This window comes from Dreissena polymorpha, chromosome 3, assembly GCF_020536995.1.
Source record: "Dreissena polymorpha isolate Duluth1 chromosome 3, UMN_Dpol_1.0, whole genome shotgun sequence".
Taxonomy (NCBI): domain Eukaryota; kingdom Metazoa; phylum Mollusca; class Bivalvia; order Myida; family Dreissenidae; genus Dreissena; species Dreissena polymorpha.
The window spans coordinates 100,459,281-100,472,047 of NC_068357.1; the positions used below are offsets into that span (position 1 = coordinate 100,459,281).

The window sequence follows — 12,767 nt, forward strand, 5'->3', positions numbered from 1 at the left end:
GAAAAATATTATGGTTTTCACAGTTTTTAAAACAGATTTTTAATTGTTTACATTTCAGTCGCTAAGTATTGGCCATATTCTTACATCTTTTATAACCAACATAACTGTAAAGGAAATTAGAACATCTCGTTCTCTTTCAGTATAAATCTTGAGCACAACAATCTAACATCATTCAGTGGATTGATCTACTTGCCAAATCTCAGGGTAAATTCTTTTACTTTATAATAAAATCTTTCCTAAAGATATATCCATATTTAAGAGTTAAAAATGTTTTTACAAGTTTGGAATCTAGAATTTTATTCTCTCCCAATTAAGTTTATTTGCTCTGTTGAATGCTTTATTAATCAAATAGCTTCACAAAACTGATATTGTTTGTAAGTTTAAGAAAATAAAGGTAACATCAACTTGTTATTCCAACATGAAGATACATAATATTCAAAGCATTAATCATGAAAAAATCTGTTCATTAATATGATTTTGTTCGCTTGTTATTTTGCATTATCCACCTTCTATCCAACAGGTGCTATGTTTGAACCACAATCGTATTGAGTGTGTCATGCCAAAGCCTAAGCAGCCCAGCAAGTCTAAGACAACTCTGACTGGTAACCAGGCAACCCTGCGCAATGGCGCTGACCTGTTTAACCAGGACTCGAGTCTCAACCCTGTGCTGGAGAATCTGGAGGTGTTGCATTTAGGGTAGGCTGGTATTTGGTCGTGATATGAGAAGTTTCGTAACCCATTCCCACTCATAAGCAAAGCTAATAATGGCTATATTTACTAGCATAAAACCTGAACAGGCGTGCGTGTGATTCCCTGTCTGTTTAGGTTTTATGCTGTTTGATGCTTTTCAGTATCTTAGGGTTGGAATTGAAGAATTTAAATTGTGATTCTATTTAGAAAGGTCTATGATTTAATTTCATTCTCTAAGGTACTACAAATAGGTCAAAATATGATGATGAGTAAAGGGAAATCTATTTGCTTATTTTGTGTCCATGATCACTACCATGAATTTGTAATTTGACTATTTAAATGAAATCCCAATTGTTTAAGGTCAAGTAAATCAAAAGTGAGAGGCTAATTGAGGTACAATGCAAGTCTCACATGTATTTCAGGTACAACTGCATCAAAGATATGGCTGCTTTACAGCTAAGCAGGCTGACAGGGTTAAAGGCACTGTTCTTGCAAGGTAGGCTACAGTCTTATTACTTCAATTTACTAAAGTCAGTGTTAAGGTATATGAGGCAGCAATACTGGGACACATTAAAGTACACTCACCAAAGTTGAACCCACAGCCCCCAATCAGGTAAACTGGTGTAAATTGGTTTACTCATGTCAATTAAGCAGTTGATCAGTCTTTCAGTTTGTAAAGCACTGTTGATTTATTTCTTATAGTTGCAATACAGTCACAACCCGGTGGCAAATATGTCATTGACTAAATCGTTGATTAATTTGAGTAAAAGACACTTTGTATATGTATATAGTGCTTATGCATGTTTTGTTTGTAAGTGATGTTTTTACATGTTTCCGTAAATGTGCTACGCACAACTCACTGATATAATTTATTATAAGATATTTGTTTTATTGTATGTGTAACTGTGTAAAATAGTTGGTTCTAATTAATTCCAAAGAAAAAAGTAGAATGGAATTTAGGAAGTATTAATATTATTTAACTTGAAATTCTCATTATGCAAATTCATGTTAGTAAACAAAAGTGCATTATAAATCAGTTGGCTTGAATTCCAGATGGCTTGAACTCTTGTTGTGGGTCCCCCCAAGTTCGAGCCATCGGGTTTTGACTGTTGTTTGTGGCAACACATCATTAATGTATTTGTGGGCACTTGAGTTGTACCAAAACAAAATTCAATTATCAACCCTATTGCCTCAGGAAACATTGAGCCTTAAAATTATCTAAAAAATGGACCCTTTAGTCATTTATATTTAAACTATAGAGGGCATAAGATTAACATAGAGCTTTTTTTTTTATTTCCTGTTTCCTAGGAAACGAAATTCAGAAAGTGGAGGGCATGGAAGGGTTACATGATCTTCGAGAGCTTGTCCTGGACCGCAACAAGATCAAGAACGTGTGCGAGACCTCCTTCAACAACCAGTGGAATCTCCAGGAATTGCACATGGAGGAGAACCGTCTTAGAGAGCTTGCCAACTTTAACTGTCTAGAGAACCTGCAGAGGCTTTACCTGGGCTCCAACAGAATTCAGGTGAGTGGTATTTACCTGGGCTCAAACAGAATTCAGGTGAGTGGACTTTACCTCGGCTCCAACAGAATTCAGGTGAGTGGTCTTTACCTCGGCTCCAACAGAATTCAGGTGAGTGTACATTACCTTGGCTCCAACAGAAATCAGGAGAGTGGACTTTACCTTAGCTCCAACAGAATTCAGGTGAGTTGACTTAATATCAGCTCCAACAGAATTTAGGTGTGTGTACATAACCTTGGCTTCAACATTAATCAGGGGAGTGGACTTTACCTATGCTCCAACCGAATTCAGTTGAGTGGACTTAACCTTCACTCCAACAGTATCCAGGTGAATGGACTTAACATCAGCTCGAACAGGATTCAGGTGATTGTACATTACCTTGGCTCCAACATAATTCAGGTGAGTGGCCTTTACCTTGGCTCAAACAGAATTCAGGTGAGTTGACTTTACCGTCGCTCCAACAGAACTAAGGTGAGTTCACTTTACCTTGGCTCCAACATAATTCAGGTGAGTTATCTTTACCTTGGCTTCAACATAATTCAGGTGAGTTAACTTTACCTTGGCTCCAACAGGATTCAGGTAAGAAGACTTACCTTGGCCCCAACAGTTTACCCTTTCCACTCAGAAGCAAAGTGAAAAAGGCTATGTGCAAACAACATAAAACCAGAACAGCCTGCGAGTATCTCGCAGTCTGTTCAGGTTAAGGTGAGTGGACTTTTCCAGGGCTCCAACATAATTCAAGTGAGTGGATTTTATCTTGGCTCCAACAGAATTCATGTTGGTGGACTTTTCCTTGGCTCTAACAGAATTCAGGTCTGAAGGCTTGACTTTGGCTCCAACAGACGTTAAGTGAGTGGACTTTACCTTGGTTCAAAGAAAATTCAAGAAATTGGCTTTGCAACAGAATTCAGGTGATTTTACTTTGTCTGGGCTCTGATGGAATAAGTCAGTGTAATAACAAACTAAACACCAACATTTGTGTTCTTTCTTTGTGTACTTTCCAAATATGTGGGTGTGTATGAGCCTTATCTTAGTCTGATGTATCTTAACAAGTAAATCTTCTTAAGCAAACATCCTTTAGAAGAAAAGCACTGAAATGTTCAGTTTCTTCTTTAGTAATTTGCCATGATTCATGTTTTGCTATCATAATCTATTGTTGAAGGACTATGTTCTTTAATAGACAGCTGAACTTTACTGTATTTGTCTTAAATACTGTTTCACTGATATTGTCATCAAACACGTCATATGAAAGACATGTTAAAAAAAACTTAACTTTACTTATAAAATACGCATAGTAAACACATGAAGCGCACCTATTTCACAGTGTTCTTGTTTTATAGGAGGTAATAGAGCTGGAAAACCTGGATGGACTTCACAACTTGATAGAGATTTCTGTTGTTAATAACCCTGTAAGTATCACTGTGGACTCGAACAGTTGTAGGTTTTATTTTGTCTGTATACAGTCCCTCAATAAACGCGGGTGAGGGCTTGACAATTTCAAAAGGGAGCATTTTATAGTCAAATTATGTGATGGTCTTTTATTAATACGAGTATATGGAAGACTTAATAGCTGGCCTAAAAGGCTCAAATAGAATGCTTCGGCATAATTGTTTAAAATAAAAAGAACGCACTAATTGACCTTGACGATTGTAAGTAAGATTTTTAAAAGTGTGGCGTTTATCAGGGGTTGTACACAGCTATATTCTCACTTCGAATGTTTTTTATACTTGCCTTCCATTTCCATTTTTCAGACCAATTATGGTTGTCATATTAAATTTATTATGCCCCCCTTCGAAGAAGAGGGGGTATATTGCTTTGCTCATGTCGGTCTGTCGGTCGGTCTGTCGGTCCGTCCACCAGGTGGTTGTCAGACAAAAACTCAAGAACGCTTGGGCCTAGGATCATGAAACTTCATAGGTACATTAATCATGACTCGCAGATAACCCCTATTGATTTTGAGGTCACTAGGTCAAAGGTCAAGGTCACGGTGACCCGAAATAGTAAAATGGTTTCCGGATGATAACTCAAGAACGCCTAGGCCTAGGATCATGAAACTTGATTGTAGATTGATCATGACTCGCAGATGACCCCTATTGATTTTCAGGTCACTAGGTCAAAGGTCAAGGTCACAGTGACCCGAAACAGTAAAATGGTTTCCGGATGATAACTCAAGAATGCTTAGGCCTAGGATCATGAAACTTGATAGGTAGATTGATCAGGACTCGCAGATGACCCCTATTGATTTTGAGGTCACTAGGTCAAAGGTCAAGGTCACAGTGACCCGAAATAGTAAAATGGTTTCCGGATGATAACTCAAGAACGCTTAGGCCTAGGATCATGAAACTTGATAGGTAGATTGATCATGACTCGCAGATGACCCCTATTGATTTTCAGGTCACTAGGTCAAAGATCAAGGTCACGGTGACCCGAAATAGTAAAATGGTTTCCGTATGATAACTGAAGAACGCTTATTCCTAGGATCATGAAACTTGATAGGTAGAATGATCATGACTTGCAGATGACCCCAATTGATTTTCAGGTCACTAGGTCAAAGGTCAAGGTCATGGTGACCCGAAATAGTAAAATGGTGTCCGGATGATAACTCAAGAATGCTTATGGCTAGGATCATGAAACTTCATAGGTACATTGATCATGACTGGCAGATGAACCCTATTGATTTTCAGGTCACTAGGTCAAAGGTCAAGGTCACAGTGACAAAAAACATATTCACACAATGGCTCTCACTACAACGGAGAGCCCATATGGGGGGCATGCATGTTTTACAAACAGCCCTTGTTGGAATAAGTATTATATTTGGAATAAGATAACTAAATTGATTTCTTTTGTTTATATTGTTGAACAGTTGTACATGAGGATATGTGTGTGGTTTTAGGACATATAAAATAAAGACAAGTACATTAAAGCAATAAAGCATTTGTTACAACTGTATTTCAATTAATGCTCTTCCAATTTAGTATACCCTCCATAAATATATGTGACCAGGGAGCATACTGCAATCACAACAGTTGTCTGTCATGTCAATCTGTTCATAGTCAGGCATTCTTATAATATCAGGTAGAGCATGTGAGATTTTGTATCACCATACATTAAAAGTTACAAAAGTTATGCCCCTTTTTCAGCTTAGACATTAGACATTCGGCTTGTTGTTTTTTTTCTTTAATATTGTTTTGAAAAATTGTAATTCATCATGTTTGTTGAAAGTTGTTATATGTAACCTAAATATACTTAATCTGTAAGTTGAATCAGCGGCTATTCCAACGTTTCTTTTTTGATTGATTATTTCTCTCTATTTATATTTTTGTATGTACATTTATGCTCTTATAGTTTAGAGGAGACAGAGTAGACTGGGTATGATGGGTAGAACTAATATAGTTACATCATAGTGAACATGCCCCATGACAATTGTGACTACAGTCAATCTTGTATTTAGAGACCACTAAAGGGAGTAACCAAAAGTGGTCTCTTAATAAAATGGTCTTTAAATTTAAAAAAAGGCCATTTGTGATGAATGCATACTTTTGATTTAAAATCCAGATATCGGATTATCTCTTTTTGACACAGCGATTTCTGCTTTTGCAATCAAATGAATCTAAATATAAATGTAATGAATAAAACAATTTTTTACTTACAATAAGTTGTATTTGTTCTCTCTAATTCTAAATACAATGTAAATGGTTTGCATGGAGAATGGGTTTTTCTGACTCCAAACTCATTCACAATTAAATTTAAGTGCACTTTTACTCTTCGACACTTCCAATACCCGAATTTTCTCATTTAACATTAATACTTTCTGTTTTGACATTTTAATTTCTGCATGTAAGCTTATATATATCTGACTCGATTATGGTACATAGGGAAATAAATAAAACACCTTGATTGAAAACTAAATAAACACGCCTGATTGGAAAATTTGCTAACACAAACTAATTAGCATAATAACAATTACATTTTTTAATGAACAGATTTCGCTACATGTTACCGATTAATAGTTTATTTTTTACACCTCTCAAGAACACTGTGAAAATGTTTGTCGCGTCGGCTCATTGTTTCTGCAATAAAATCGGCGATCAAATTTGTCACTTAACGTCCCAGATAGTAAACTCTTTTACCCGTAGTCTGTTGGCAATACCTCACTGTATTATTCGACACCAAAAATTGATACGCAGTCAGCATTAACACCGGTCAGAACCGGTCATCGAGACAAAGGAAAATGGCTGGTGTGAAATCACAACAAAGGTGTCATCGTTCATGTTTTCGACTTAGATAAACAATCAACACTGATTTGTCCCTGAACGGTCAACAGATTTACCACTTTTATCTTAAAGCGGTCGCTTGATTCAAGACTCGGGCATCAAAATACACTAAAATCAGTGGTCGCTGGTCGCGTAAGACAAAAAGTCGCTTAATACAATATGAAAATATAGGTAAAACGCTCGGGCGGGATTTAAAGTGGTTGCATAAGACAAAAGTCCCCTAATTCAAGTGGTCGCAAGCACAAGATTGACTGTAATTAGATTATACATGTTTGACTACAAACAGAAAACAAGTAGATTGAAGCTCATTTTATTGATTTATGGGGACAATGTGAAATGCTATTCTAATCTTATAATTGCTTAAACAACACATAGTTTTAGAATTGAAATAATGCTTGCAGTTTTGTTGTACATAGTCTAATAAACAACTGTTGTTATTCTATAATGGATTTCATTGCATCAGAACTATAAAAGTTTAACATGTACTTTGTTAGTCCTATTGTGAGGAGGCATTGATTCGTTATCACTATCTTGTGCCTGGTGTTCCATAGTGTTACATATACATGTTTACATTGATTCGTTATCACTATCTTGTGCCTGGTGTCCCATAGTGTTACATATACATGTTTACATTGATTCGTTATCACTATCTTGTGCCTGGTGTTCCATAGTGTTACATATACATGTTTACATTGATTCGTTATCACTATCTTGTGCCTGGTGTTCCATAGTGTTACATGTACATGTTTACATTGATTCGTTATCACTATCTTGTGCCTGGTGTTCCATAGTGTTACATGTACATGTTTACATTGATTCGTTATCACTATCTTGTGCCTGGTGTTCCATAGTGTTACATATACATGTTTACATTGATTCGTTATCACTATCTTGTGCCTGGTGTCCCATAGTGTTACATGTACATGTTTACATTGATTCGTTATCACTATCTTGTGCCTGGTGTTCCATAGTGTTACATGTACATGTTTACATTGATTCGTTATCACTATCTTGTGCCTGGTGTTCCATAGTGTTACATATACATGTTTACATTGATTCGTTATCACTATCTTGTGCCTGGTGTTCCATAGTGTTACATATACATGTTTACATTGATTCGTTATCACTATCTTGTGCCTGGTGTTCCATAGTGTTACATATACATGTTCACATTGATTCGTTATCACTATCTTGTGCCTGGTGTTCCATAGTGTTACATGTACATGTTTACATTGATTCGTTATCACTATCTTGTGCCTGGTGTTCCATAGTGTTACATATACATGTTTACATTGATTCGTTATCACTATCTTGTGCCTGGTGTTCCATAGTGTTACATATACATGTTTACATTGATTCGTTATCACTATCTTGTGCCTGGTGTTCCATAGTGTTACATGTACATGTTTACATTGATTCGTTATCACTATCTTGTGCCTGGTGTTCCATAGTGTTACATATACATGTTCACATTGATTCGTTATCACTATCTTGTGCCTGGTGTTCCATAGTGTTACATGTACATGTTTACATTGATTCGTTATCACTATCTTGTGCCTGGTGTTCCATAGTGTTACATGTACATGTTTACATTGATTTGTTATCACTATCTTGTGCCTGGTGTTCCATAGTGTTACATATACATGTTTACATTGATTGGTTATCACTATCTTGTGCCTGGTGTTCCATAGTGTTACATGTACATGTTTACATTGATTTGTTATCACTATCTTGTGCCTGGTGTTCCATAGTGTTACATATACATGTTTACATTGATTCGTTATCACTATCTTGTGCCTGGTGTTCCATAGTGTTACATGTACATGTTTACATTGATTGGTTATCACTATCTTGTGCCTGGTGTTCCATAGTGTTACATATACATGTTTACATTGATTGGTTATCACTATCTTGTGCCTGGTGTTCCATAGTGTTACATATACATGTTTACATTGATTCGTTATCACTATCTTGTGCCTGGTGTTCCATAGTGTTACATGTACATGTTTACATTGATTCGTTATCACTATCTTGTGCCTGGTGTTCCATAGTGTTACATGTACATGTTTACATTGATTGGTTATCACTATCTTGTGCCTGGTGTTCCATAGTGTTACATATACATGTTTACATTGATTGGTTATCACTATCTTGTGCCTGGTGTTCCATAGTGTTACATATACATGTTTACATTGATTCGTTATCACTATCTTGTGCCTGGTGTTCCATAGTGTTACATGTACATGTTTACATTGATTCGTTATCACTATCTTGTGCCTGGTGTCCCATAGTGTTACATATACATGTTCACATTGATTCGTTATCACTATCTTGTGCCTGGTGTTCCATAGTGTTACATGTACATGTTTACATTGATTGGTTATCACTATCTTGTGCCTGGTGTTCCATAGTGTTACATGTACATGTTTACATTGATTCGTTATCACTATCTTGTGCCTGGTGTTCCATAGTGTTACATATACATGTTTTTATGACTTCATTATTCAAATTTTCAGAACTATTTATAAGTTTTGTGTTTTCTGCTATTTAAGATTATTTCAAAAACCATTGTGCTTCACCATTTTTATTATTCCCCCTTTGACGAAGTTTGCTATATTGCTCAGCAACTGTCTATCCTTTACTCACTCAGATGGTTGGTCAGTCTGCTTGTAGACCATTATGTTTATGTTTCCTTTGATCTATTATTGTCTAAATTAGTTTGCTGGTTACTTGGATGGAAAGGGAGACCCCTAGAAGATGTTGAGTTAAAAGTCAAAGTCAATGGGGTCTGTAACAAGAAATACATGTCCATGCAATATCTTGAATGATGTTGAGTTAAAAGTCAAAGTCAATGGGGCCTGTGACATGAAATACATGTCCATGCAATATCTTGAATGATGTTGAGTTAAAAGTCAAAGTCAATGGGGCCTGTGACATAAAATACATGTCCATACAATATCTTGAATGATGTTGAGTTAAAAGTCAAAGTCAATGAGGCCTGTGACATGAAATACATGTCCATACAATATCTTGAATGATGTTGAGTTAAAACTCAAAGTCAATGAGGCCTGTGACATGAAATACACGTCCATACATTATCTTGAATGATGTTAAGTTAAAACTCAAAGTCAATGGGGTTTGTGACATGAAATACATGTCCATACAATATCTTGAATGATTTTGAGTTAAAACTCAAAGTCAATTTGCTTGTGACATGAAATACATGTCAATACAATATCTTGAAACATTCTGACTCTCCAATACCAAACACGCAAATTGGTATGTTAGTTACTTGGAAGTAAAGGATGAAACTTTTCAATTTGGAGGTCCACTAGTCAAAGCTCAAGGTAGCATGGGTTTTAACATGAAAACAAGTTTCAAATTAAAATGTATTGAATTTGCATACAATCATGTAAATGAGTTTGTTGGTCAGAGAAGCCGGACCCTAATTGATTTTGAGATGAAGAGATAAAAAATCATGATAATTAACCTGCAATATTAAAATTAACACTTTGCCCTCCTGGGAAAAACACTAAACTACCGGTAACTAAGTTATACAGAGGGGGTAATCACGTGATAGTCAAGATGGCGACGTCCATGCAGAGACAATTATTTTTCGCCGTTTTATACCCTTTATTTCTTCTGTTTATTTATTTTTTTATGACGCTCACTTTCCAGTCATAACAGTAAAAATGTGATTAGCGTTTATTTCGTATGAGTTTTATATCTCGACTTTACTCCCCACAAATTTTCTTATTGGAGCCCTAATTAGGTCATCCTGCTAAGAAATCTTGCACCGAGTAAATTCGAGGTATAGAGCGAATATTACTATGAAATAAAACCCAGTAACTTTCTTCTTAATATGGCTGGAAAGTGAGCGGAATAAAAATAATAATACAAGTAATAAAGGGTATAAAACGACAAAAAATACCTGCCTTGGCATGGACGTCGCCATTTTGTTTGTCCTGTGATTACCCCCTCTGTTATACTCAAACACAAATTTTCTGACAAATATGTGTAGTCATGAAAACACTCACACATGTATGACATTGTGCAATTTATGCCATTATTAATATCATGCATGATAGTCTGTAGTTATTTTGGAACATATTTTATTACTGATTGTTAGCGATTTATGTACTTAAATTTATTCAAAATAGCTAATAGTTGCATGTCTTAGTTGTTTCTTTTATTTGACACATCACAGGCTCTTGGAAAAGTACTATAATCGCTTGCTGTATTTTTTAATTCCTCCTCTTTGAAGGCATGGTCATTAGTGAAAGTAAGTGTGCTTTATATTGTTGAATGCATGCATTTATATTCCAGTTATATAGTGCTCTGTATTGTGTACTTATGAATCCATATGACAATTATACCACAAAAGAAAGTTATAAAAGGGCTATGTATCAAAATCTACATTAAACTTTGGGAGAAAATTATTTTGTCAAAAAGATATCTTTCCCAAGTTTGAAACTTGGTCATGTTGATTTATGAATTAGGTCACAAGGTCAAATTTTAAAAAATGGCCTCTGAACACTCTAGAAGTCTTTATGGACATTTTGCTCAAAACAGTTTTTATGCCCCCTTTCGAAGTATTTATTTTCGCACTGTCCGTCTGTAAGTCTGTCTGTCAGTCTGTCACACTTTTCGTGTCCGCTCTCTAATTCAAATAGTTTTCATCCGATCTTTACGAACCTTGGTCAGAAGTTGTATCTAGACAATATCTAGGTCAAGTTCGAATATGGGTCATGCCGGGTCAAAATCTAGGTCATGGGGTCGAAAAAAACAAATCCAAGGGAAGTAATAAGCTTTAAATGGACATAATTATCTGACCTGCCAAATTATATATTTTTGTTAAATAAATCAAAGTAGCGCAGTAGGTGGCATTGTGTTTCTGACAAACACATCGTGGTAAAAGGTCAAGGTCATCTTTCAAGGTCTAAGGTCAAAAATACAAATCCAAGGAAAGTAATAAGCTTTAAAGGGAGATAATTATTCAATATTGAACATAGCAACTTGATATTTGGCATCCATGTGTATCTCATGGAGCTGCACATTTTGAGTGGTGAATCTACAGTCACGGTAGTGGCTTTTAATTATTTGCTACTAAAAATAGAGATTTGTTAGAGACAATTATTTTCAAGGGAAGTAATTTATATAATTATAAATCTCAGATTATATATTTCCTTACCAAGAATTTAGGTTCTTTTCACAGTTACTGTACAGATTTTGTATTTTGATTTTTTATAACTCAAATGATTGATTTGTCAAAGTTTTTTTTTTTAATGTTATAATTATCATTTCTTTCCTGTACTAATTTGTGAATGGTAGAGTTCATTACATACCTGTGGACTTATGTCCATAGATACATGATGAACTCTGGCTATGATCTCTTTGATAAAGCACAGGCCTTGCCAAGGGAAGTAATAAGCTTTAATGGGAGATGATTTCTATACCTGCCAAATGATAAATAGAAATCTTATTTCAAAGCGGTGCAGTAGGGGGCATTGTGTTTCTGAAGAACACATCTCTTGTTTCAATGATATCTCAGTCGAGTTTGAAAATGATTCAAGCGCCATGAAAAAATCCCAATCTGGCTGGCAGGTTATACGCAGTTTTCCTTATCTGACTATAGTTAAATCTTGTGAAGGTCCTAGAAGTCGTATCTTTGCTCAATGATCATGAAACTTGCTCAAAACATTTGTAGGAATCAAATCTTTCCAAAATGGTTTTGGTCCGTTAAAAAAGAGCAGTTATGGTTGGGGAGGGGGAGTTATCCTTATATCTGAACTATTACAAGAACAGCTTGAATAAGTTCAGTTGGGTCTCACGTGAGAACCTTAGGCCTAAAAAATGTGTTGTTTTTTTCCCTACAATCTACACATTTCAGTCAAATGCAGTCAAAACACCTGAGTTACTTGAGTTAAATGTAATCCTTACTTTCTTGAGTTAATTGCAATCCACACATTGCCGAGTTTATTGTGTGATCCAAGCAATCTTGAGTTAAACAAGATGTATTTGTGAAACACAATGTCCCCCTATATGACGTTTGACCTTGAAGGATGACCTTGACCGTAACCCTTCACCACTCAAAATGTGCAGCTCCATGAGATACACATGCATGTCAAATATATAATTGCTAGCTTCAATATTGCAGAAGTTACATTACATGAGCAATTTTGACCCATATATTTGACCTAGAAGGATGATCTTGACCTTGACCTTTCACCACTCAAAATGTGCAGCTCCATGAGATACACATGCATGCCAAATATCAAGT

General features: G+C 35.7%; 1 protein-coding gene across 17 annotated transcripts in view; it reads left to right on the plus strand.

Moving 5' to 3' along the window:
* The window catches only part of LOC127870757 (leucine-rich repeat-containing protein 9-like), a 76,457-nt gene that overhangs the window by 30,759 nt on the left and 32,931 nt on the right, over positions 1-12,767 (plus strand). For 13 of the 17 annotated variants that reach the window (XM_052413217.1, XM_052413220.1, XM_052413213.1 and 10 more), the window contains 6 exons: positions 141-204; positions 521-696; positions 1,113-1,186; positions 1,999-2,216; positions 3,554-3,622; positions 10,752-10,769. In XM_052413217.1, the coding sequence (XP_052269177.1) occupies positions 141-204; positions 521-696; positions 1,113-1,186; positions 1,999-2,216; positions 3,554-3,622; positions 10,752-10,769 (619 nt within the window). The remainder of the gene's footprint in view (positions 1-140; positions 205-520; positions 697-1,112; positions 1,187-1,998; positions 2,217-3,553; positions 3,623-10,751; positions 10,770-12,767) is intronic. The other 4 variants (XM_052413219.1, XM_052413225.1, XM_052413226.1 and 1 more) reach the window with 1 other exon arrangement.